Below are 27,625 nucleotides of genomic sequence, written 5' to 3'. Positions count from 1 at the left end.
AACAGTTCTTTTGGATTAAAATATTTTTAGTCTTTACACCGAAGAAAAAAAAATTTAATCAAAGCATAACGGCTAAAGCTAACACTTGAGCATCGCACAAGGTTGCAGGCTTGCCTTCTATTGGCCTTGGTATTACTTACTATTGGAGAAAGGAGACCAGAGGCCATTGACTTTGAATGGATGTCAATAGAGAAGAGGCTTTACTACACTGAATAAACAGCTTTTTAGAGAAAACAGCTTTTCATCTAATTAATCGACACCCTCGTTCAGCAAATTTTCAACACGTTTTACACTAAACAGTACTTTTCGGTTAAACTATTTTTAAATTTAGACCGAAAAAATCTGTGTTATGAAATAACTTTTTTTTTATACTTTTTGTGCCAGGTGGGATTCAGCTTATGGCACTTCTCATTCATTCCTATGGTATTCGTAAACAGCGATTGAGTGTAGCACAACTCTGACTGAAATTTAATGACGTCAAGGCTGTAATTTGTTTGGTTTTTAAGGCACAGTGATCCAAGTTCACCATTGGCTTTCTCCAATAGTAAGTAATAATAAAGACCCTCTCATCTCCCCATAAAATGACAATCTCTACTACGGCCTGAACAGAATTGAGAATTGGACAACTGCTATTACTAATGTATAGTAATGTGCAGGAGCCAAGTGCTATCAAGTCTAAATACGTGTGTACTTCTTTCTTACTAAGAAAGAAAGAAAGGAAAACGCAACCATTGTCTATAAGTTCCTTAATAAGTCATCAAACCCAAAGAGGTGTATAACAAGCGGACATGGCAACACTCTCTGGCGCGCTTATTTTCAGGTTGCCAGACAGTGTTGTTGACTGCAAATCGACTACACCCTCAGATTAACTGAATAATTAAAAATGTTTAAAACGAAAACTATACATGTCAATATTGGTTTATGTTGAGTCAAAAATAACAAACAATATTTTTTAAAACATTGTGGCTGTTTTTATACAATGACGTAAAACTCAGCTTTCGCCACATTATCTGTTTGCAACTGGCAACAAGATAACGTATTCCCTCCCTCGAGTATCTGACGTCACATGGTGAGAATTGCCCTCCTCTGCTCAATTCCTCGAGCAGTGATCTGTGTCGCTTTGCCATTTTTCGAAATAAAAACAAAAACAGATGATCTCAGAATCTCATGGCTTCATCTTAAACAACGGGCCTGCGACGAGGTTTGGAGTACGCCGAGGATAAGTGACGATGTTCAACGGAGAGCCAGCCGCGAAGAGAGTGATATTTGAAAAGGCCGGTTGAATTGTGCCGTCGCTTGTCAGCCAATCGGATGTGAGTATTTTTGGCGCTGATTGGGATGAGAGAGTTTCCCGCAAGCTTCTCAATACAGGTCGGGAGTAATGGAGATGCTGTAAACAGGTTTATTTTCCCACTGGAATAAATGATGGCACATTATAATTAGGGGGGATTGCTGTCTATTACACGCCGGGGTGGGATATTAGAGGTTTTCTTTCACGGATAAACGAGTCGTTTTGTAGTATGTCACTGACTGAGGCAGCTGCAGCTGTACCTCACTTGCTAGCTGGCTAAGCTGTAGTTCGCGAGGTTTGTCAACTTCAGTTTGAGGAATAAAATATTCCATGTACCATGTGGGTATGATATGTATTACAGCCCCAGACACCTCCTCAGAGATTACATATTTAATAGCGTAGAAATGTTTGGATCCGCACAAGTGTTTTATGCGTTTTGGCGAGTCATTTCTTTGCTAACATACTGTTACTTTCACGAACCTATGGCTTGATATCTTACTCCATTGTGTATACATTTCCTTACATCTGTCTAGTCTCTTAAGTCTTGCAGCATTTCAACCGAGAGCACAATTCCCACAAAGGTGTTTTAGTTTCATTTTGATGTGAAAGTTTGTATTAACCTGAGTTATTTCTTTCAGTTTGCTGTGAGCTATTAGGACGGTAAACGAGTCCATCACTGGCTCATCCATAATCTTCCTTCATTGATGTTAACGAGGCATCCCGACCGCTCATCCTGAATAACAATAGCTCGATAACTGCCTCTTGTTTAGACCCGAACGGACATTTGCATTTGAGCAGTCACTCTTTTACATAACGCTTTAGTTAGGTTTTGTTTTTATCCGCTTTTAAGATACAATTCATTTATTGCTATTGTGCACGTTACAAATCAAAAGCGGTGTGTTTTTTATTTTATTTCATTGATATGAACTAGCAGTGCTCGTTTTGTATCGAATGGTATGGTTTGTATTATTGGATTTTGTTGCAGGATTCATTTGAGGAGGTGGCGTGCATTGAACTGAATCAAAGAGGCTGGCCACCCACTCGCGCACTGCGAATCCTCCACGGAAGCCATTTTAATGTGGGACCAAACCATTCCAGTTCTCAAACTCCATCCTCGGCATAATCCACTCAAATCTTTCACCTAACCATAGTGTCCCACACGAATTCTAACTACTGTTTATTTGTGGCTATTTAGGACCTGCAGCTTGCAGCAGTCGCCACAGGTGCAGTGGTTAGAGCAATTATTAAATTACGTATTTACGATAAACGCTAATTATGTTGGTCTCATAGTCCTTTTACGTTTAATTTTTGTTTTACGACGATATTTTTACATGTTACATTTTTACTTTTTTTTTTTTTTTTGTCGAATTCATTGAAGAAATGGGCCTGGTTTCTAAGGTGTGGCCCATGATGTATTTGCGTTTGCATTAAAATATAGATTTTTTTTCTCTTAATATATTTTTAATTTAAAGCTGGGGTTGTCAATCTGTTTCTAAGCCCTAATATAAACACCTATAATAGTCTAAACCTCGTTTTCTCTGAGATTTAATTAATTTATTTAATGTTTAATGTTACACATACACTACCAGTCAAAAGTTTCTGAAAAGTAAGATTTTTAATGTTTTTTTAAATTTTAAGTATTTTCTGTTCACCAAGCCTGCATTTATTTGATCCGAAGTACAGCAAAAACAGTATAATTTTTCTATTTGAATGAATTTTAAATTGTAATTTATTTCCTCTGATCAAAGCCACATTTTTATGTTGAAAACAGTTGAATAGAATTTTTTCAAGTTTCTTTTATGAATAGACATCTCTTGTAACATCAATTTTGATCAATTTAAAGCGTCCTTACAAAATAAATATTAATTTCTATAATCCCCCTCTATAATCCTAAAAAAAAATTACTCTACTGTTTTAAATTTTGATAATAATAAAAATGTTTCTTAAAAAGCAAATCAGCATATTAGAAAGATTTGATGCTGAAAATGTAGCTTTGATCACACAATTACATTTTAACATATATTCTGATAGAAACCAAATATTTCACAATATTACTGCTTTTGCTGTACTGTGGATCAAATAAATGGAGGCTTGGTGAGCAGAAGAGAATTCTTAAAAAAAAAAAAAAATCTCACAAAAACTTTTGACTGACAGTGTATATATATTTATTTATTAATATGCTTTTTTGTAATGTTGGTGAGGATTAAATGTAAATCTATTGCTTTTTGTGTTTTGCAGGCCCCTGGTTAGTAATGACAGATAGTAAGGGGACATCACTGCCTGCAATGCCTGAGCCCAGGAGTCCTACCACCATGAAACAGCCCTCTGATTCACCTGGTGGACGTAATGGCCGGGGTGATGGGAGCACTGACCCTGCTATGCTCATGGATAAAGCTGCAACCCAACTGGCAGCTACACCTCAAGAAAGTGTTCTGCAAATGATTAGCAGTCACGGTCATAACCACACCCATGAGCGGCTTAAGGACCTGACTTCTCGCTTGTTAAACGGCGATCAAGACAAAATCCCAAAGCTCTGTGCTGCCACAGCTGCACAACCTCTTCTCAAAGGGGTGGAGCCTGTTCCTCAGCATGCCAGCCCTCCGAGGAAAACCAGCGTTTCTCCTGAACTCACTTTTAAAATAACCAAATGTGTGGTAAATCTAGGTGGGAAGACAAACCATTATGGAGCAGATTTTGCAGAGGAGGGAACCGAGGAGACGAATGCACCTTTGATACTATCAGAAGGTTTTCTTGCCTCTTCAACTGCCAGAAGAGAGAGACGGAAGAAGAAAAGGGGGCTTGACAACTTGACTACGAAGACAACTCCACCAAATCAGAGAGAGTCAATTTTAGATCCTACTGCAAGTTCTGATCAGTCCCCTCGTGTGCACACCACCATAACATTTAATGACCTCACCACTGAACCTTGTGTTCTTCCCATTGAGTCTGATGAGCAGACTGATGCTGAGATACCTGCTAGCATAACTCCCATCCCAATTCAGGTATAGCTTAATGGCTCCCTGTTTCCCGCCTTCAACTGCCTTGGATACAAAATTAGTTGTTTTTCTTTGGGTCTTACAGTTCTTTATTTCTGTCTTTCAGGGGCATGTGTCTGATTGCGAATTGAGTGATGTTGCTCAGGGTGCGGATGATGATGAGGAAGTGAGTGATACAGAGACAGAGCCCCATGTTCAGTTCTCAGTGGGAGATGTTATCTGGACCAAAGTGTCTGGATACCCTTGGTGGCCATGCATGATCACTACAGACCCGGAGATTAACATGCACTTTAGGTCAAAAGGTAAGGTGTACTATATCAGTTGACTTCTTGCTTTTAAGCACTTTCCATAACCATATCATCAACCACAACTGATTTGCATTATACTGGCTTACTCAATTACTGACAGTGTGTGCCAGTGTGATGCTTTTGTAACATTGGCTGCGCCTTTTTATAGTGATCCATATTTAGCCATGGAAAAGCATGGACTTTCAGATAACTTGATCAGTAACATTAGTAGAATTGTAATGGCAAACTGACAGATATTGATTTAAAAAAAAAAAAAACAAGCAAAGTGTCTGGTGTGGAAAGTGGAAAAAAAAAAGAGAGAAAGCTTTTAATTGAGTTTTAAAAGTTGCAGAGGCTACATGAGGGAGTTTAGATGCCGTGGCACTGCATGATTTGCCACCCATGGAGGAAAGTCAAAATCAAGAGGACATCAAGGAAACAGCTGAAGTAGCTCAGAGACCCAAGAAGCAAGGTCATTAAGGGATTTAAAGGTTACAAGAAGTGCTTTGTGGTAAATAAGAGATGAAATGGGTGGGCAGTGCAATTTAAACAGGGTTGATTGCGACGGTTTTGGTGGGTAGGTGAATTATGAGAAAATTGCAGTAACCGAGTTGTGAAGTTCAGGACTCTATGCTAACTTTTCTTTTTAGTGGCACTTGTGCTTCCTAGCTTAAAAGAATTTAGGAGCACAGACAAAAATTTCTGGAGCACCCTCTACTCAATTAAAAAAAATTAACAAAGTAGCCTTCCCACTATGAGGTGATATTTGACTCCTTACAGTGATTTATAGGGAAATTTTGTTTTTGCCTTTGTAAAAGTGTAAATGTATAATTTAATAAAATTTTAATTTCTAATTAAAAGTATGAACCAAATTACTAAAGAGGTGGCACAGAAGAACTCAAAATTGTATGTTGTATGTATGTAGGTATATTTTCAGGCATTTAATGAAGCGCAGAGGTGGCCTCATTAAATTCATGTTGAAATAATGTTTTAAATATAAGTTTTTGAATATAGAATTATTAAATGATTTAAATAACCAAGAAGATACTTTAAAATGAAACTAAAACTGCCAGTAGCTGACAGCAAGTGACTGATTTAATTACTGAATCATTCGTTTGATTCGTTTGATTAATTGAAAAGTAATCTAATCCAAAATTCGGAACTTCTAACTGATGTAATTTTGCCATATCGGTTATTTAGTTTTTTAAAATCCTGTTAATACTTTCCCATTAAAAACATGCTATCGCATGTGTAACCAGCACTATACAGACGTTTTGACCGTTGTGCTTGTGCTCGTGTCTCGTAATCGAGATTTAGATATTAGGTCATATTGCCCAGCCCTAGCATGTAGCAGCGATAGAGTGTCTTTTGGGCTAAGAACTGAGCAAAGATGTGCAATTTTCACCAAGGTCAGAAGAATGCTGCCTTAACCAGAAAATAATATGGACTTAAATGGCTGTAATGATGAACTTTGCCCCAAAAAAAACAATCAAAGCAATGGTAACTGAGACCATAATAGTGTAATAATGTGAACAAAATGCATTTAAACATTGAAAATAAGAGTCAAAAAGGGCAGAAAACAGAGCCCTGGGGTCTCCATGAGTAAGAGGGATAGTGAGTCATTAGAAAGCTGTGTCTGTAAGGCGGATAACTAAAAGTTGAGAGAAGAGTTGTGACTGTGTCAGAAACTTGCTTTTGGTCCAGAAGGATGGTTTGAAAGTACTGATAAGGGAGAGCACCGATTCTGTGAAACTTGTTTGCACAAGGGTGACCTTGAGCTAACAAGCAAAGTGAAGGACTGGCTTCCAACTGTCAACAAGGTAGCATGAGAAATGTAGCACCTGTAAGAAGTGGACTTCTTAATTTCTAAAAGATTTTTATTTTTGGCAGTGAATAGCCGCACAGGATTATTGTACCATGTGCAATACTTCGGAAATGCTCCAGAGAAAAGATATGTTTGTGAGAAGACCATGGTCACCTTCTCAGGAAAACACCAGTACCAGTCCCTTAGCCGCAGCAACAAACTACCCATTGATATCAGTGGAAGGAAGGTACAGTAATATTGTGTGTATTTTATGTTTGTTGTATTATCATGAAATTCCTTGGTCTCAGACATATTTGATGTGCTCTCTACAGCATGCAGTTCCTCGTAAGTTCCGGGAACACTGGGAGACAGGTGTGTCACAGGCAACAGAAGCCTTGGGTTTAATAATAGAGGAGCGACTGGCCAAATTCAGCTTTGTGTATGAAAATGGGAAAGCCCAGTTCAACCCTCGCATGCTACAAGAGCTTGAAGCACAACGCAATCAGGGACCACAGCAAGATCATAGTGAGTCTCAGGAGCTTGTCAGCCTTACTCCTCCTGACTCTACTCATTCCAGCCCCAAATCCACAACAACTACCATCATTCCAGACCTCTTCTCCCACCCCACAGACAGCAGCACTTCATCAGGGAAAAACGCCCTCCCCAAAAAAGCACCTAAACCACCAATGAAGAGGGATCTGCATGGCAAAGTACTGAAGTGGAAGAAGATAGAAGTTTCCTCTGCAAAAAATGTCCCTGGGTCTACCATTCAGGTAGCAGTTAATATGATTCAAATTGATTATCTCAGTGTAGAAATAGGATTTCATTTTGAGGGTAGAGATGTATTGTTCAAATCTTTTGGCATTGTAGGGTCCCTGTTCTGCATCAGGGACATCTGTACACCAGAGTAAAATAAAAACACAGACTGGGAAACGGGTTTACCGGAAAAAGGTGTGTTTTGTCTCGCTGGATAATGATCTGTTTTTCTGTTGTATTTTGTGTTAATCGTACTTATTTTTTATCTTTATATATAGAAGGACCTGCTCTGTATTGATCTAGACCTTCACCCAAAACTTCCTCAGAAGAAACCGAGACAGCTCAAACAAAAGTTTCCTGCAGCACCAAATTCAGTAAAGAAGAGAAAAGTAAAAGCTGGTGTCAGTATCTCTGACACTTTAAGCACACAGTCTACTAATCCTGGATTTTCAGGTGAGACATGTAGCTTAAAAGACATTTATAAACTGTAAATTGCAAACAATTACCTAACCAGTGATTATTGTTTTTTTTTGTCTAAAGATTAAAAAAAAAAAAATACAGTTGAGGTCAAAAATTTACATACACCTTGCAAAATCTGCAAAATGTTAGTTATTTTACGAAAATATGAGGGATTTTACAAAATGCATGTTTTTTTTTATTATTTAATACTGACCTGAATAATATATTTTACATAAAAAAATGTTTAAAAAAATACGTTGAATTTATGTAAATAACCCAATTCAAAAGTTTACTTACACTTGATTCTTAATACTGTGTTACCTGAATGATCCACAGCTGTTTTTTTTGTTTAGTGATAGTTGTCCCTTGTTTGTCCTGAACAGTTAGAACTGCCTGCTGTTTTTCAGAAAAATCTTTTAGGCCCCACAAATTATTTGGTTTTTCAGCATTTTTGTATATTTTAACTCTTTCCAACAATGATTGTATGATTTTGAGATCCATCTTTATGCAACTATTACAGAAGGTTCAAACACTCACTCATGCTTCAGGAAACACAGTGCATTAAGAGCCAGGGCGTAAAAACTTGTTGAATTTAAAAACTTAAAAATTTAACTTATTTTGTCTTCTGGGAAGCATGTATGTATCTTCTGTAGCTTCTGAAGGGCAGTACTAAATAAAAACAAAAAAAAGCCAAATAAGAAAAATGTACACATCTTCATTCTGTTCATATAGCATTGTTTTTCATTCTGGAGCATCAGTGAGCATTTGAACCTTCTGTAATAGTTGCATATGAGTCCCTCAGTTGTCCTCAGTGTGAAAAAATGAATCTCAAAATCATACAGTCATTGTTGGAAAGGGTTAAAATACAAAAAAATGCTGAAAAACCAAAGAATTTGTGGGACCTGAAGGATTTTTCAGAAGAACAGCGGGCAGTTTAACTGTTCAGGACAAACAAGGGACTCATGAACAACTATCACTAAACAAAAAAACACAGCTGTGGATCATTCAGGTAACAACACGGTATTAAGAATCAAGTATATGTAAACTTTTGAACATTGGTCATTATCATAAATTCAACTTATTTTCTCTTGTGGACTATATGAAAATGTCTTTCATGTGAAATATCTTATTCAGGTCAGTACTAAATAAAAAAAATAACATGCATTTTGTATGATACCTACTATTTTGGTAAAATAATTAACATTTTGCAAAATCTGCATGGTGTATGTAAACTTTTGACCTTAACTGTATATAGAGAGTAATTATGTAATTTAAGCAATCCACACATTTCTTGTGGATTTCTTTTTAAATAAAAGCCCTCAAAAATGTTCAGGGTTGTTGTTTCATGTATTTTGTTCTCATAATAGTTTCTTGTATTTTTCTTTTTAATCAGATATTAAGGTATTAGCACACTTGGAGGACGAAGATGCTTCTAGAGGTGTGTGGGTAGTTTCATTATTAGCAACGTTTCACTTGCATATGGAAAAGGTGAATGAAATTAAGCATGTGTTCTAACTGCTTCATACAGGAAAGAAAATGGGCTACAAGCGTTTACGAGAATCAAAGGATGATGTGGCGCTGCAGCCTAAAAAGAAAACCAAGCTTGAAAAAGTGTATAAAAAGCAGTATGGCCAGAAGGTATGATATGAGAGAAAATGCAATGCATTACTCTGAGTGGAGATATTTTAGTTTGAATTAATCAATTCAGTAATTAAATTTAAAAAATGTTGTTTCCTTTTTTTCTTTTCTGTCTAAAGGCACCATCAAATGAGGCCGCTGTCAGTAAACCCAGGGGGAGGAGACGGAAAGCAGACCGGGATGACAAAGGGAAACAAACTAAGAAAAGTAAATCTCCAATCTGTTTTAAACTACAAAAAGGCTCAGTCTAAATATTGTTCTTCCTTGTGTCTTTTTTTTTTTCTTCTGCAGTTTCTCTGTTTTTTAAATTTTCTTTGTTTCTCAGGGGAGGAGTCTCCTGGTAAAGTCAAGCATGTCAGAAAGTCTCTTCCTGTCTCATCCAAAAAGCATGGCCCATCATTTTCTCCTGAGCCAGAGGTTTGTGTAGTTGATTACTGTTTTTCAATACTTGAAATATCATACTTCAGTGTTTCCCCTAGGTTTACAGCTTTTGGGAGGTGGGGGGTGCCGGTAGCCAACGGTACTTTTTTTTTTGGTACTTTACTTTCTGTGTAATAATGAAAACATTTATCTCAGTGGAAAAGATAAATTCTCAATTTCAACATTTTGAACAATAGGGCCCTATAATCTTTTTCTTTTTTTTTTTTTTTTTTTTTTTCAGAAATTCTTGTGTGTTTTCATTTTTCTGATAATCAAATGAAGGCATTAAACATTTATTTATTTTTAATCAAATGAAAATTAAACCCTTTTATTTTTGGCAAACAGATTTACTGTGAAAATTAATACATGGAAAAAAAATTGTGTGAACATTCAGTTTAAGAAGTTTTAATAATAATTGTAGTTCTTTTTCTACAATTAATTGGTTAATCTTGTTGTAATATTTATTTTTTTAATAATTGTTTTCTTTAATTTTTTTCAGAAAAGGAAATATATAAACCCCTACATTAAACTGTACAAAAGTAATACAAGACTAATATAGCTCTGTAAAATGTTAAACCGTACTTTTATTTTGACAGGGTGCCTTAAAAGTTATTGTGTGTATACAGTATGATATGATGCTAGTTTTCTCAAATGAAATTGTAAAATTCACATGAAGTGACACTCACAGTGGCTCTGGAGATGAGTAAGTGACAGACCAACTTTTGGTTTAATCATCCAAAAATCGAATTCCATGGCATTTCGCGCTATAGAGTAAACTCAGATTTAATCAGTGGACTGTGATCCGTCCGTGTTTTCGCAGAGAAACTGAAGACACGTGACCATGTAGAGACAGAAATGACATGCCATCGTGTAAATAAGATAAATAACATAAGTTTGTTTAATCAAAGAACAAGGTATAGATCTGTTCTATAGAAAAAGTAACCCTAAATGACTTATATTGTGATCTGCCGCTATATAGAAAATTAAATAAAATTAACTTGACCTTCAAAGGGCCACCCCCCTAATATAATGGCAGTGGAAGCACTGATACTTGGAACCTGACAGTTTGTAAAATGTGACATGCATCCAGTGTTTCTTGGTTTGAATAATTGACTTTGTTTGGAATGGTAAACAATTGTTTTCTGTCATTTTTGCCTTCAAGATGTCCTATAAGTAAATTTATTCTGAATGCATATTTCAGAGTTCGCTGTGTGAGCACAGACCCGATTCTCCCAGTGACAGTACAGACGAATCGCATCACTCAAAGAAGACAGAACGAAGTGCAGGTGCCAAGAAAGAAAGCGTGTGTCTGGTGAGTAAACTATGATGCTAGGTTTTTGCAGTACAAGTTGTATTAAATAATGGACCAGTTCAGTACCCACATAGTTCACCAAAAAAACAAAGCATGAATTACTCCCCCTTAAGCCATCCTAGTTGTATACAACTTTTTTCTTTCAGATGAATACAATCAGTTATATTAAAAAATGTCCTGGCTCTTCCAAGCTTTATAATGGCAGTGATAAAGATTTTGAAGCGAAGTGCATAAATCCATCATAAAAAGTTCTCCACACGGCTCCGGGGGGTTAATAAAGCTCTTCTGAAGTGTATCCATGCATTTGTGTAAGAATAATATCCAATGTGGAAGTGCAGAGGAGAGAGCCAAACTAAAAACCAGTTGCAAATTAGACATTTCTCTTTACAAATCTTCGTTTTGTACTTCTAAGGATTTTGATATGCCAAGAGGGAACTGTTTTTCCCTGGCTTGAAACAAATCTTGGTTCTCGTGAGACTAGCATATTCTCACCAGAGCTTGCGCAGTGATTGATTAAACTGTATTTATTCATTTATTGTAAACTTTATTAGGCAAAACATTAAAAATCCACCACATTAACAACAAAGGGCACATGGTTTGTCTGTGGATCAGATGCATGTTAAAGTTGATTTCAGCTCTTGTGATTATTGCTGTTCTACAGATGTGTGAGCAGCCTGGTGAGGATCTGGTGATGTGTGAAGGACAGTGCTGTGCCTCATATCACCTTCATTGTATTGGACTGGATCGGTCAGCTGAAAAGGTGCTCTGCACTGCCTGCAGCTCAGGTGAGGTACACATTATTATGTGAAGAAAAAACTGCTTTCTCAGTATTGTAAGCTATAATTTTTCTTTCACTTTTTTCAGGTGTGCATGTGTGTTTCACCTGTAAGAAATCTGAAGGAGAAATACGCCGTTGCTGTGTGCTTCACTGTGGCCGTTTCTACCATGATGCCTGTGTGCGGTTGAACCCTCTGACCGTGATTGAGAACCGAGGCTTTCGTTGCCCCCTGCACACCTGCCTCAGCTGCCACTACAGCGGCCGTGCCGCCGGCAAGGCCACCAAAGGTACTTAAACTGACATGCGTTTATTTTGCTCTGTCATATAAACATATAGTTAGTGATGTTAACACAGTAACTACAGATTCAACAAGCTATTTGTTAGTGAGTCAAACTATTTGTTTTTGACTATTCATTTAAAAGAACAGATTATACAGTTGAGGTCAAAAAGTTTACATCCCCATTTCAGAATCTGCAAAATTTTAATTATTTTACCAAAATAAGAGGGATTATACAAAATGCATGATATTGATGTTGTACTGACCTGAATAAGATCTTTCACATAATAGATGTTTACATAAAGTCCACAAAATTATAGTTGAATTTATAAAAATTACCCAGTTCAAAAGTTTACATCCCCTTGATTCTTAATACTGTGTTACCTGAATGATCCACAGCTAGGGCTGGGCGATATGGCTGAAAACTATATCACGATATCAGTGTTTCATATCGGTCGATATCGATAATTATTGATATTTTTATGACCCATTTAAAATAAGGACCAGGAGAAAAATATATTACACTCAAGCATTTTTATTTTAAACTTAACCTGCCTCTGATCATAATCCCCTCAGTTATTAAGACATAAATGTCAACAACCATGGAAAACTCAAATAATTAAAATGTAAACATAAGTCTAAAGTCACAATATACACTTAATTATCTCTTAATCCTCAATTCAAACCCCATTCATTGTCGATGAAGTGAATGGTCAAGCTAATGTATGGCCCAGAAGTACGGCTTGACCACAGGTCAGAGGTTGTTGCAAAGTACTTGGCTGATAATATTTATTTCTGCACAGATTGCTGGTTGCCAGTAGCCAACATCTTTCCTGGTACTTTAGCCTATACTTTGTGTAATAACAAAAATATTTATTTAAGTGAAAAAATAAGTCCAAAACTTTCAACATTTTGAACAATAGGGCCTTTCAATGTTTTTTGTTTTTTTCAGAAATTCTTGTTTTAATTTTTCTGATAATCAAATGAAAGCAAAATCACTGATTTATTTTTAAAAATATAAATAAATGGAGCTTTACTGTTAAAATTAATACATAGAAAAATTATATTCAGTTAAAAAAAGGTTTAATAATAATAGTATTTTTTCAACAATTAAGTGGTGACTCTTTATTTTAAATTATCATATATTATTTTATGTAAATTATTTAAATGTGAACATATAAACACCTACATTATACTGTACAAAGTAATACAAGACTAATATTGTTCTGTTACATGTTAAACCGTAGCCTACTTTTATTTTGACAGGTTGCCGTGAAGTTTCAGTGTGTATACAGTATGAATGATGCTAGTTTCACTAATGAAACGGTAAAATTGACAAAAAGTGACACTCACAGCAGCTTTGGAGATGTATTTATTGGAGTTTGTCTGTTCATGTGAGATGCAAAGGCCAAAAATTAGCGGGAGCGTCACGTGTGCTTCAGTATGCGTGTAGTGAAAATAAAACGCGTCTCCTCCATTCACACATATAGAGGCAAACGGAACATGCAGGATTCATATTGAAACGGTCTTTTTGCGTTTCAGTTTTCACAGACACTAGTCCATATCGCGATCTGAATTAATTAACAGACCAACTTTTGATTTATTGGTCCAAAAATCGACGAATTCCGCCCTATAGTAAAGTCCGTTTTTATGAATGAAGTCCGCGATCCCGTCTGTGAGGAGACATTGTAAACGCGCGACCATGTAGAGACAGAAATCAAATGCCGTCGTGTAAATAAGATTAATAACATAAGGCTATTTAGTTTGTTTAATACAACAACATGGACCCGTTCTGTAGGAAAGATAACCTTAACTTCTATTGTGATCTGGCGCTATGAACTGAACGTTAAAGGGGGGCTGGGCGGGCCGACGAAGAATACAAAATATCGAACGTTTTATCGAACACATTTTTTATTGATATCGATCTCTTGTCTATCGCGATATATATCGTTATCGTTTTATCGCCCAGCCCTATCCACAGCTGGTTTTTTTTTTCGTTTGTTTGTTTTGTGATAGTTGTTCATGAGTCCCTTGTCCCCTGAGGTACTCTTATGAAAACCGGGCTATGAGATTTAGGGAACCCCCAACTCTTAATGCAAGCTTCTGAAGCACCAGTGAGAGTTTAAATCTTCTGTAATAGTTGCATATGAGTCCCTCAGTTGTCCTTAGTGTGAAAAGATGGATCTCAAAATCATGCAGTTATTGGTGAAAGGAGTTCAAATACACAAAAAAAGAATTTGTGGGATCTGAAGGATTTTTCTGAACAGGGGGACAAACAAGGGTCTTATGAACTACTGTCACTAAACAAAACACAGCTGTGGATCATTCAGGTAACAACATCGTATTGAAAAATCAGGGGGTTGTAAACATTTGAACAGGCTCATTTTTATAAGTTCAATTCATTTATTTTCACTTGTGGACTATATATAAACATCTTTCATGTGAAATATCTTATTCAGGTAACTGGGATGTAAACTTTGGACCTCAAATGTAAGATTCATGTTTTTGTGAATTAGACTACACTGGGTGTGCTCTTTGTTTTTGCTTGCAGCCTGCAAAGAGGTGAAAATGTTTGTTTGGTCCCACTTTATATTAAGTGCCTTGAACTACCATGTAATGATTCTTATTATCAGTGTTGAAAACAGTAGAACCTGACCTTTATTTATTTATTTATTTATTTTAATTTAGCAGTCTTTAAATGGAAAGTTCAAAAGAATCTTGTAACTTTTCAATGCTAGTGAATCATGGCTTACACACATTTAGTACAACTGCTTTTAAAATTGATAAATATTTCTTGAGCACAAAATCAGCACATTAGAATGATTTCTGAAGGATCATGGGACATTGAAGACGGGGGTAATGATAATCATTTAATACATAGCACATTTCCCATTGTCCTGTTGCAGGAAAGATGATGCGTTGTTTGCGCTGTCCTGTGGCCTATCATGTTGGAGACCTGTGTGTTGCTGCAGGGAGCGAAATGATCACTTCTTCTGCCATTGTGTGCACAAGCCACTTCAGGCCTAAGAAAGGCTACAGTCACCACTCTCACGTCAACGTCAGCTGGTGCTTTATCTGCTCAAAGGGTGAGACTCCCACTGTCATTATTCAATACATAAGCTCTGTTTTATTCCTTTCTTAATGAAGGGCATCCAAAATTAAACAAACGTTGCAATGGATTGAAAAATATTTGATTTGCTTCGGTAATGATGGCACTATATAAATGTATAAATGTGTGTTGAAGGTGGACGTCTGCTGTGCTGCGAGTCATGTCCAGCTGCATTTCACCCTGACTGTCTGAACATCGCCATGCCTGATGGCAGCTGGTTCTGTAATGACTGCCGCTCAGGGAAGAAACCCAAATACAGAGACGTCATCTGGGTCAAACTGGGGAACTACAGGTCAGTCTTTATCAGCTCCCACATTTAGTTTTATTTAATGTCCAAACTCATCTGCTTACTGTGGATTTTTATTTTATTTTTAAGTTTTGCTGGTTGCTTGGGCTAAAAAATGCTAATACCAACACAAGATTTTGATCAGACATAAGATTTTTGCCTGACAGATTATAAAATGGGCAAGATAATGTCCTAGATCATGTTTATATCAGTGAGCTCTGTACTATTGTTTAATCAATATAAGCCACTCTTCCACCATCAGGCCACACACTTCTTGTTGTTCTATTTTGTACCGATCCAGCCCAGGTACAGATATGGTTTCCACTGTGGGGCTGATAACAGAGCTTGTAATAGAAACGCATCAGTTGTTGCCTTGGTAATACAAGTGTTTGAGATGTAAATGGCAACCACGTTATAAAGGATGATCAGATATTCTGTTTAGTTTGCTCAGATACCACATTTGGCCAGTTACAAAAAGAAACTAGTAGCCAGACAACAAACAAGTCACCAATCCGGTGTGGTCATTGTGTGCATTCTGCCAGAATTCTGGGCCAGTGCATCTGTTTTCGGATGCTGTCAAAATAAGTCCCCCTTTAGCCAAAAAGAAAAACATAGAATGCCAAATATGAGATGATATATTGGCCTTGGTGACATTTCTGTTCTATTGCAAAGCTAATTTTTATTGTCATAACCTTTTAAAGGTCACTTTCAGAATGAAATTTCTCGTAATTCTCACCCCATGTCATCCAATATGTTCATGTCTTCCTTTTCCAATTGCAAAGAAATTAAGTGAGTTTTTTTTTTTTAGTTTTTTTGGGGGGGTTTTTTGGCTTTTGAGAAAAACATTCTAGGATTTTTCACCATATGGTCAGTGTCCAATGGTTTGAAGGTCCAAATTGACGTTTCAGTGCAGCTACATAGGGCTCTACACGACCCCAGAAGAGGAATTAATTATCTAGCAGAACGACCTGTCATTTTCTTAGAAGGAATAAGGACAAAAATGTTTCAGCTCACTGTGAGCCGAAAAATTTGTGTCCTTGCCTTGTCGGTGAAAATGGCTGATTAAACGAAACGAAAAGACTGTTTCATGTGGGTGCGAATCATAGATTTTTTTTTTTTAAGTTATTTAATGGATTGACGCAACTAAACAAAAGTTTAATCTATGCAAGAGTGCGGTGCAAACAACTTTGTGGAATTGTATACTTTTTAAACATAAATGTTTGGTTTGCATTAGCTCTGCGATAGGGTTGTGCCGATAGACGATAGTATCGTGTATCGACGATAGTCAGATAGCGAGACGATTATTATTATTATTATTATTATTATTATTATTATTATTATCCGCAGATATGTGCAGTGAAAATGGGTAAGACATTTATTCGTCATACAGTGTAAATAGAATAAGTGTAGACAGTCATTAGGATAACAGAGGTAGTAAAATGTGGTTTAGGCTGAATTAAATACGATATATCACAATCCGTCTGTATTTAGTAAACAAAAACATTCACCTCAGTAATATACTATAGAATTACGATGGGATAAAATGGCGCTTAACTGAAGATGGCAGGGAATGAAACCGAAAGTAAACTTGAACCTCTCCGGCAGAACTAGTGTCAGTGCTCTGTACATGCACAAGTCACATGCCCAATAAAAAGACTACCCTTACAAAACGAATAAGGAATTTAGTTCATAGAGATTATTAAATCAAGTAGCACGAGAGTATCGGCGATCTCACAGGCTGACGATATGAAAATTGAGCATATCGCCCAACACTACTCTGCGATGCATATTATGCACATCTTCACACATTATGCTATCATGTTGGAAAGGTCACACACGGTTAGTTCATCCGTGTTAAAAAAAAAACTAAAACTTCATCTTATTTTCACTTCCAACTTTTAATTTGTCTGACATTTTTTGTTTTACCTTTTTTTTGTAAAGGGTGTTTGACTTTCTTTGCACGTTCGCTTTTTTTTTTAAAACACTGGGTCAGTACTTTTGCCTCTATCATGCGTGACCTTTCCAACATGACTATGTAATGTATTGTTTTAAGAAAATTACCAATTGTTTCACTAGATTAGACTCTTATTCCGTGGCTGGGATTGTGTAGAGCCTTTTGAACGTGTTTGAAACTGCAATTCAGTCTTCAAACTGTTGGCCACCACAGAAGTCCTCTATATGGAGAAAAATCCTGGAATATTTTCCTCAACAAAAAAACTTTCTTTGTGACTGAAGAAAGAGATGAACATCCTGGATGACTTTTTTTTTAGAAATGTTTTATTTTGGAAGTGAACTTCTCCTTCAATCTCATTTGAAATTCTAGATGGTGGCCTGCAGAGATCCGTCACCCTAAGAACATCCCAACCAACATCCAGCACCTGCGGCATGAGATCGGAGAGTTCCCCGTGTTCTTCTTTGGCTCAAAAGACTATTTCTGGACACACCAGGGCAGAGTCTTTCCTTACATGGAGGGAGACAGGGGAAGCAAATATCAGCATACTGGCATTGGAAAAGTCTTTAAAAATGGTAAAAAAAAAAAAATGTGTCGTTTTGTTTTCGTTTTTGTATATCAGTATTGTAAGTGCTTTTGTGGAATGACTCCTGTATTTATCTGTGCAGCCCTGCTGGAGGCTGAAACTCGCTTTAAGGAGATCGAGATGGAGAGGGAGGCCAAAGAGGCTCAAGAGAACAACAAGAAACCTCCTCCATACAAATACATCAAGGTATTGATCTACCTTATTTTTCAACGCGGAAGTAAGCCTGGGGGCGAGACTTACGGTCCATTAGCCGCTATAGGAAAATAATGAGAAGAATAACAGCGTGCAGTAAATGGTAAAACTGTTTGCACTACAAAATGGTTTGTTCACAATTAAGATAATACATTAAAATAACATGTTTAAGACACACCAGTGTGCGATATCAAGCTGCAATACAAGCTATTTTGTACAGCTGAAAATAGCTGGACCTGAATGAGACCGGAAGCCAGACCCATAAAATTAACAAATGGCTGTGCCTGCTCTTATGGGAAAAATAATGTGGATACACGATAACCTTTATACAAGATTCCCATGTCCTGGACAACCTGAAAATATCTGTGAATTTAAGTGATTTCCAAAAAATCCATAGTAATTTTAATGTTATGAATGTGGCAAGTCTCTGTATAGAAACTTTAATAGATTGTTGTTTGTTTTTATTTTTCGTTAGGTGAATAAGCCTTGTGGGCGAGTACAGGTCTACACCGCGGACATCTCTGAGATCCCCAAGTGTAACTGTAAGCCTTCAGATGAGCGTCCCTGCAGCTTTGAGTCTGAGTGTCTGAACCGCATGCTGTTGTATGAGTGCCATCCTCAAGTGTGTCCAGCTGGAGATCGCTGCCAAAACCAGGACTTCACTAAACGCCTCTACCCCGAAACCAAGATCATCCGCACCGCAGGCAAAGGCTGGGGCCTGGTGTCATTGCGCGACATTAAGAAAGTAAGTGTTTCTGACTTTTGAACATTAGCAAATGAGATTTTCCATGTGATTGCTAATCATCACTTTTGTGTGCCACTCAGGGAGAGTTTGTGAATGAATATGTGGGTGAACTGATAGACGAAGAGGAGTGCATAGCCAGAATCAAATACGCTCAGGAGAACAACATCACGCATTTCTACATGCTCACTATTGACAAGGTAAATGAAGGCGCTATGTGCATACAAACACCGACCGCTCTTCCTGTGCTGGGTTAGTGTCTGAGAATGGCATGTTTGGACCCTGTACAGCAGAGCCAGAGAAACAGTGTTGTATTGGGAATGGCATTGAACAGCCTTAGGTGGCGTTACAGGACACAACACTACAGATCATACTGTTGATTATGGCCTAAATGGCTTGTGACAGTTTCTATTTTTTTGTAATGTACAATATTATGTTTGTGTGTGTGCACAGGATCGGATTATAGATGCGGGACCTAAAGGGAACTTCTCTCGCTTCATGAACCACAGCTGTCAGCCCAACTGTGAGACTCAGAAATGGACAGTTAATGGAGATACACGCGTGGGTCTGTTTGCTGTCTGTGACATCCCTTCTGGTGAGTTCACCTTCTGAAACTATAAGAGATTTGATTGATTTTGGTGTAAGGCTGGGAGATATATTGACTTCCCCCGCCCACTTCCTTACATTTAACTGTTTTATCCTATTTTACTACTGCTATTAAGCATTTAGAATCTGCTTTGCAAAAAAGTTTATTAAAATAATAGTTTCTCTGAAATAGTTCTAAGAGGTGAAATCAGAGCCCAATCAGAGCAATTCAAGACTAAATAGGTTGCACAATATTAAGATTTTATAAAAGCAAAAATGGTAAAAATATATTTTTTTTCTATTTAAAATAACTGTTTTCTACACAAATATATTTTCAATATATAAATTCAAAGCTGAATTTTTAGCATCATTTCTCCAGTCACATGATCCTTTAGAAATCATTCTAATATTCTTATTTGCCGTTTAAAAAACAATATTATTATTATTATTATTATTATTATGTTGAAAACAGCTGAGATTTTTTTTTTTTCAGGTTTCTTTGATAAATAGACGGTTCAGAAGAACAGCATTTATTTGAAATAGAAATCTTTTGTAACATTATAAATGTCTTTGTCACTTGACCAATTTGAAGCGTCCTTGCTAAATAAAAGTATTCATTTCTATAATTTCTTATATAATTGGATCACATGAATAAATTGCATTTTAAAATATATATTCAAATAGGAAACAGTTATTTAAAATGGTGAAAATATTTCAAAATTTTACTGTTTTTGCTGTACTTTAGATCAAATTAATGTAGTCTTGGTGAGCAGAAAAGACTTAAGAAACTTTTGACTGGCAGTGTATATTTATTTACTACATTTTTACAAGGGAATAATTGTATTTATTTATTTTTATGTATTTTAATATTTACTTATATTAAACACTTAGAATCTGCTTAGTTGAAAACCGTAAGAAGATTAATTGTTGAAAAGATGATTTCTGTTTATAAAAAACACCCATTTAAGCTCAGTTAAGTTCAGAGCATGTACAAAATGGCAAAAATGCTTATTTATTAAAACCCCCTGCCAAAAATTAAATTACCACACTTGGATGTTCACCCAGTTTTTTACTTCTTAAATAAATGAATCACAAATATGACACACAACAATTTGTTTAATAATTGAACACTGGTTACATGAAACATACCTCAAACAAATGAAATTAAAAAACAAATTTTCATTATTTTTTTATGTCAAGTAGAGGTAAAAAAAAAAAATTATGGAGTCATTCAGTGTTGAGGAAAAAAATATGGAGTCGGCTTGTAATTTGCATTTTTGAAATATACTGGCACACATTTAAAATGCAAATTAGTCAGCAGTTAAAAGAGAGTGCTTACAGACCTTAACAAGCTGTTGGACTTGGCTAATTGAAAGGAAACATGGCCCCAACAAGAACTGTCAGTTGAAGTGATGGAAAGGATTATAAAACTCTTTCAAGAAGGAAATCAAACACAGCATGTTGCAAAAGAAGTTGGATGTTCCCAGTCAGCTGTTTCTAAAATTTGGTGCAGGTATAAACAAAATGGAAAGGAAAACTCTAAGCAATATGCCTTGAACAGAAAATGCAGAATGAAACAACTGAGAAACAAATGGGTAGAAAAAGGAATCAATATGTGTGAGAGAACTGTAAGAAACCGGCTGAATGAAATGTCATTTACATATAGAAAAGCCAAACGAAAACAAGCATTAACACCTAAACAGAAGAAAACATGTTTACAGTGGGCTATAGAGAAGATTTGTGAATCACAAATCTACACTGGAAAAGGAGATGGTGCTGGAACTTTTGTCTGGTGCCATTCTAAAGAAATGTATAAAGTTGACTCCCTGAAGAAAACGATCAAATTTCCCAACTCACTTATGATATGGGGTTGCATTTCAGGTAAAGGGCCAGGGGAAATGACATTCCTTAACTTAACAGTCAATGCACAGGTGTACATTGATATTTTGGATGCTTTTCTCATTCCATTGGTAGAAAAGAAGTTTAATGTCATTTTTCAGGATAATTATGCATTTTGCCACAGAGCAAAGAGTATTAAAGCTTTTTATCAGGAAAGGCATATTAACTCAATGACATGGCCAGCAAAAAGTCTGGATCTCAATCTGATTGAAAGTTTATGGTGGAAATTGAATAAACTGGTCCATGACAAGGCTTGCCAAGGTGATCTGGCAAAAACTATTCAAGAAGGTTGGAACCAGCTTGAGTATTGTATTTTTTTTTTATTAGTGAAGTCCATGGCCCAAAGAATTCAGGCTGTCATAAAAGCCAGAGGAGGAGCAACCAAGTACTCACGTTTTTTTGGTTGAAAATTCCATAATGTTTTCCTTCTTTAATCCCGCCCTCCGACAGTTTGTGTGGAGCAGCATTTACTGTGAACGGAGCCATTCTGAGATGCACGTAACCTATACACGTAAATGAAGCGCATATATTAAACCTGCATAGAATACATTTATTTAATTGAATTGTAGCGTTTGGGAATTCACAATGGTATTATGATTTTAAATGGGTTTAATATATCATGCAGACTTACAAAATGGTCTAAAAACGTGTTTCATAGAGTCTTGTCCATGGAATGTGCCACATCCGGTACTTTTGTTTTAATACTCAAATTGAATCAAGGAGTCATGACAGCCCTAAATCAGCGTTTAATTGAGAAAAAATGTTTTGTGCCATATCTGTGATTTGTTTATTTGTTATAAAGTAAAAAGATTGTGTGAACATTGTGAGGTGATTCCATAATTTTTGCCAGTGGATGTATTATAGATATCATAAATTAATTATACAACATTTTGCTATCATCCCAGGCTAATTTTGTGTTATTTATATTTATTGACTTATTTGTTGCCAAATCAACCATTTTTAAGTTGCCAAATTAGTTGTTCCCCTAATTTAATTGGGGATTTGTGTCACAATGTTTTCAGGCACTGAGCTGACTTTTAACTATAACCTGGACTGTCTTGGGAATGAAAAGACTGTGTGCCGCTGTGGAGCACCAAACTGCAGTGGTTTCCTAGGTGACAGACCCAAGGTGAGTGACTGTAATACCTTTCATTTTATCTGCTGATGTCTTGCTGCTGTTGTGTAGTGGTTAAAGATCAGGCTTGCTATTCCAAATAAGCTTTGTGACGTGTGAGCCAACACAACTGTGCCCTTCAACAAAACACTTAACACAAAGTTTGTCCCTATAATACTTGTACTATAAGTTAGTTTGGATAAAATATAACTACTTTGTTATCCAGTTCTTATAGTCACAATACCTTAATACACTCTTCACCTGCCAATTTCAGAATGGCCATGCTTCTGAGCCCAAAGCCAAGCATCAAAAGAAAAAGCCCAAGCGGAGAAAGTCCAAGAATGAAGGCAAGAAGTCTGAAGACGAGTGTTTCCGCTGTGGTGACGGAGGAGAGCTGGTTCTGTGTGACAAGAAGGGCTGCACCAAAGCCTATCACCTTTTCTGCCTGGACCGCACCAAGAGACCATTTGGTACACCCTTTACTCTATAATATGTAGGGCTGCCTACTAATAGTTGAATAACTGCTAGTTCATGAGATGTGGCTTGGTCGACCAAAATTTTATTAGTCACTTAGTTGCAGAAAAAAATTCCACAGGAAGTGGCGAAGTCACAGTCTCTGACGGAGAGATTGTTAACAGCTGGTTTATGTGGTAGTGCAGTACTTTGGGCAGGACATCACTCACCTATAATTCATCAACCTTAAATATGGCTTATCTGAAAGATGTACAGTACAGACCAAAAGTTTGGACACCTTCTCATTCAAGTGTGTCCAAACTTTTGGTCTGTACTGTAGATATGAATTCAACTGAAAAAACTTGTGAAAAATATCTTTCAGGTGGTCAAATAGCAAATAGTGGAGCTCTGCAGCCACCTACTGGTAAAAGTTATTTTTTTACTTTTAAAACTGGATTTTCCAAAAGATGGGCAAAAATCTTACACTAAACCATGTGAAATTATCCATGTTATCCCCATGAATTAAAGTTAGAAATGTGGGTCTTTTATAAAGTGAATTTTACATTAAAAAAAAAGCAGTTTTTGTATAAAAACCCATTTAAAAAAATATTTATTTATTAATTTATATATATTTAAAAAATATCACTAACCCACTGAAAACTGCACAAATGTAGAGTAAAAACTTTAATAAACAGAAAAATATACAGTACAGACCAAAAGTTTGGACACACCTTCTCGTTCATTTGAATGCGGAGTGTGGAAACTGAATAGTAGCGCGCTCACTGCTTGCTTGCTCGCTCTTAAAATACTCCGTCATTTTTGGTCATACAGATAAGAGTAATACATCTTTTGAATCTGTAGACTCCACATTTATTTGTGTGCACACAATAACAACAAAACATTGTGATTTTGTAAAAGTTTGAAACAAACAGAATGCAGCTTCTGCCGTCTCAGTCACTGTGAACTTGAGTGCGAAACTCCGGTACTCTGTGTATACTTGCCTTACAGACATGAAAAATATATCTATAGAGGGTGAAATATCTAGTTTTAAATGAACCAATTCAAATAGAAAACAAATATTCTTAGACTCTGTAACCCGTATGGAACATGCATACAGGCGCATCACTATTGTGGAGAGTCCATGTTGCTGACTTCATCTCGTAAGCCGAAAACAAAGAAAGCACTAATTTATCAATAAGTTATTAAAACGTTAACTAATGCAGTCTCCTTGCCGTTTTCCATGACGCATTTATAATTATATCGAAACGGACCGTGACCGAAACTCACTTAAAGAATTTCGTATAATTTTGCCAGAAAGTTTTTTTTTTTTTTTTTTTTTTTTTTCATATGTTAATGTAAAAATGTTAATGTGGTGTAATATTAATGAGCTATCAATTTTAACATTTATTAGACTTAGTTATTGAACACTAAATACTGAATTAAATATAGATAAATCCTTAAAGCTACAAAAGTTCTTGATTTCCTCTTTTGTTCTTTGATTAATAGACATCACAGCAGCTGGGTTATTGGGTTATTTGGCTGCTATTACTTTAAGAGCTGCCACTGCTGATCGAAACGCGGATCTGACACGCATACTCGTAGTTTCATTTGCGTTTTAAAATAAAATGATACAGGCTACAGCATGCATTAAATATTTTTAACACGGTTAAGCTGGAAAAATTGATCGCCTGATTTTGACAGCACTAATATAAATATTTAACAGGTGAGGTGTTTTTTTTTTTTTTTTTGTTTTTTTTTTTACTTTTAATGACATTCATGCTCTGTTGTCTTCTAGGTCGGTGGGACTGTCCCTGGCATCACTGTGACGTGTGCGGAAAGAACTCCGATGCATTCTGCCAGCTGTGCCCTAACTCTTTCTGCACGGCTCACCAGGAGGGAGCGTTGAGGTCGCACCCGCTTACGGGCCAGCTCTACTGCCAGGAACATGAAGACTCTGATATCTCCGTGGTGCGCAACGCCGAAGTACCCTCATCCACCAAACCACGCAAGTACAGGCGCCGAACGACGGCCACAGCCAGCAGCAAAGAACCTCTCAAGAAGAAGGCCAGAAAGAGCGCAGAGGTGTAATGGGATACTGAACTTTGGAAGCTGCCTTTCCTGTCACTAATCCCACCCTCCTCTTCCTCAGCTCCTGCCCCGAATGATTCAGTGATATTGACGTCGCGTGACTGTTCTGCCAAGCTGAAAGCACTGTACGTGTCTGATCAGGGAAGCGTGTTAACACTGTAGAGCTCCTCGGAGCTGCCGAATCAGGTCCCCTCCACTCACTCTGCCTCTTCAGATTCCACTCGTATGTATGTGTGTATGTGTGTGTGCATGCACTGACAAATAGACGACAGAGCCGACAGACCGAACACCTCAAATAAACAGCATTACGGACGCCAAACTTGAAACATTTTTACACCTTTATGAATCTTGGCATAGAATTTTTTTTTTTAAACCGTAGATATGTATATGGAAATGTATATGAAAGACCAAAATTATAATAATACTGGATTTATTGTTAGTAACAGGTGCCAGGAGTCTTGTTGTTTTTGTTTTTAACAAGTGGTATCTTTAAATAAGACACTATGGGTAGCCCTTGAATTACAATTTTAGAGTCAGTTCATTTAACTATAGAGCAGCACAATTTTTTTTTTTTTGTTTTGTTTCGTTTTAGCTTGGTTCATTTTTGTAGCTCATTTTTGAGTTTGAGTAACCAGAATGTTAGGATGTTAAATCTACCTATTCAGAGTTTTAAAAGCAAATCATGACGGGCTTCTTGTGATACAAGAAATAAAGCTTTTTAAAGCAGTTGTTTTTTTGTTTGCATTTCTTTTTTGTGCTGGATTTGTGAAACTGAAAATGTAATTTAGTTGGCATTGTTTAACCAAACAAAAGTTCAGTCATTTTCTTTCTCAAGTCATTTTCAAACATTCCCATTTCCTTTTGTGGTTTGTTTGAAGCTGCGGTACTTAAAGTTCACCCAAAAATGGAAATTCTGCCATTAATTACTCGCACTTATGTCGTTTCAAATCCGTAAGACCTTCATTCATCTTCCGGACACAAATTAATTTTTTTTTTTATTATTGAATCTGAGAGCTTATGACCCTGCATGCATAGCAATGGTGCTACCACGTTCAAGGCCCAGAAAGGTAGTTAGGACATTGTTAAAATAGTTGTGACATCAGTGGTTCAACATTAATTTTATGATGCTACAAAAATTGCTTTGTGCGCAAAGGAAACAAAAATAATGACTTTATTCAACAATTTCTTCTTTTCCCCTTTTAATCTTCGATACACCTTTACAACAGTAAGTTGCCGTACTACTTTACAGCAAAATTTGCACACTGTGTCCTTAGAAAAGACACTCATTCTTAATACATTAAAACAAAGAATTCCTCCAGAGAATAGTTATAAACTAAAAGGGAAAGTGGCAGAGCCTGAAATACTACTCATATCAGCGAAGTTGTTTATCAGAGATGAGGCTATCCAAGACTTTAATTGGATTAAATCCCATTCAGAAGTGGCCTTTCTCTTGCCCTACAGGTAAGATATCAGTGTTTTCATAATTAGCATAATACATTAAAATAATGTGGTATGAGACACCAATTTGCAATATCAAGCAGCAAAACAAGCTGTTTTGTACAGCTGAAAATAGCTGGATGCAGAGACCTGAAGCCAGACTCATAAAATTTATAAATGGCTGCGCCTGCTCTTATGGGAAGAAAAGGGTGGATAAAACAACGATCAAAGACGTTATTTACAGATTTTTTTATGAGGGATAGTTTTGATAAAATGATGGCATGTTACTATCTCAAACCATCCTATTCATAGTATTAGGAGCCAATCCAAAGCGCAAATTATCTAAATAAATCTCCATGAGTAACTTGCACGTTTATATGGAAGCCCATTTGCGCCACTGAATAAAAAAAAAAAAAAGTTATTTGCTTCTTTTTATCTCACAATTCTGACTTTTTCTCTCAGAACTGTGAGATATATAAAGTCCGAATTCCGAGGTATAAACTCAGACTTGCTACTTAAGAATTGTGAGGTATAAACTAGTAATTATAAGCTTTCTTTTCTCCTCAGAACTGGACTTTATAACAAGCAATTGTGAGTTCTCAGAATTCTGAGAAAAAAGTCAGAATTGTGAGATATAAAGTAGCAATTGTTAGAAAATAAGTCAGAATTGCACATTTGTATCTCGCAATTCTGGCTTTATTTCTTGCAGTTGTGAGTTTATATTACACAATTCTAACTTCATTTCTCAGAATTGCGAGTTTATATCTCGGAATTCTGACTTTATAAATCGCAATTGCGAGTTTATACTATCACACAATTCCGACTTTATTTCTCAGAATTGCGAGTTTATACTGTATCTCACTTGCAAATGTTTATATCTCACAATTCTGAAAAAAAAAAAGTCAGAAATGGAAATTTGTATCACGCAATTCTAAGAAAAAAGTCAGAATTGTGAGATGAGTTGCAATAATCATTTTTTATTATTCAGTGGCACCAGTCAGCAAATTTCCTTTGGGCCGGATCTGGCCCATACCAACAGCTAAAATGTGGCCCAGATAAGTTTTGGTTCCCTGGCCCAAAACTGGTCCACATCTTTTTACCCAGAACCGAACCAAAACAGTGCCATAACCCAACCTAAAATTAGCCAAATCATGAAAACAGATGA

At 36.5% G+C, this 27,625-nt stretch overlaps 1 protein-coding gene across 2 annotated transcripts; it reads left to right on the top strand.

The window, feature by feature from the left end:
- Positions 1-1,119: 1,119 nt before the first annotated feature.
- Positions 1,120-25,706, top strand: nsd2 (nuclear receptor binding SET domain protein 2). 2 transcript variants are annotated; one of them, XM_073835109.1, is made up of 25 exons: positions 1,120-1,313; positions 3,530-4,293; positions 4,394-4,589; positions 6,465-6,625; positions 6,711-6,903; positions 7,009-7,151; positions 7,249-7,329; positions 7,413-7,587; positions 8,987-9,031; positions 9,122-9,231; positions 9,351-9,438; positions 9,557-9,648; positions 10,853-10,963; positions 11,625-11,748; positions 11,828-12,028; positions 14,925-15,104; positions 15,263-15,419; positions 17,737-17,939; positions 18,033-18,136; positions 18,618-18,887; positions 18,968-19,084; positions 19,338-19,479; positions 22,391-22,497; positions 22,757-22,952; positions 24,731-25,706. In XM_073835109.1, the coding sequence occupies exons 2-25, from the start codon at positions 3,544-3,546 to the stop codon at positions 25,021-25,023; spliced, it is 4,239 nt and encodes a 1,412-aa protein (XP_073691210.1). In that variant the 5' UTR covers positions 1,120-1,313; positions 3,530-3,543; the 3' UTR covers positions 25,024-25,706. The 2 variants fall into 2 exon arrangements, with proteins under 2 accessions (XP_073691210.1, XP_073691209.1); XM_073835108.1 differs by having other exon boundaries at positions 6,711-7,151.
- The last annotated feature ends 1,919 nt before the right edge of the window (positions 25,707-27,625 follow it).

The sequence above is a fragment of the Garra rufa genome, chromosome 2 (assembly GCF_049309525.1).
Source record: "Garra rufa chromosome 2, GarRuf1.0, whole genome shotgun sequence".
NCBI classification, from domain to species: domain Eukaryota; kingdom Metazoa; phylum Chordata; class Actinopteri; order Cypriniformes; family Cyprinidae; genus Garra; species Garra rufa.
This window is presented reverse-complemented; position numbering and strand designations above follow the sequence as displayed.

Bases quoted from the DNA above. Each gene is read 5' to 3' on its own strand.
- nsd2 (XM_073835108.1), top strand. From the start codon at position 3,544: ATGACAGATAGTAAGGGGACATCACTGCCTGCAATGCCTGAGCCCAGG. The intron at 7,330-7,412 runs GTGTGTTTTGTC...CTTTATATATAG, and splicing joins AACGGGTTTACCGGAAAAAG to AAGGACCTGCTCTGTATTGA. The intron at 9,649-10,852 runs GTTTGTGTAGTT...TGCATATTTCAG, and splicing joins CATTTTCTCCTGAGCCAGAG to AGTTCGCTGTGTGAGCACAG.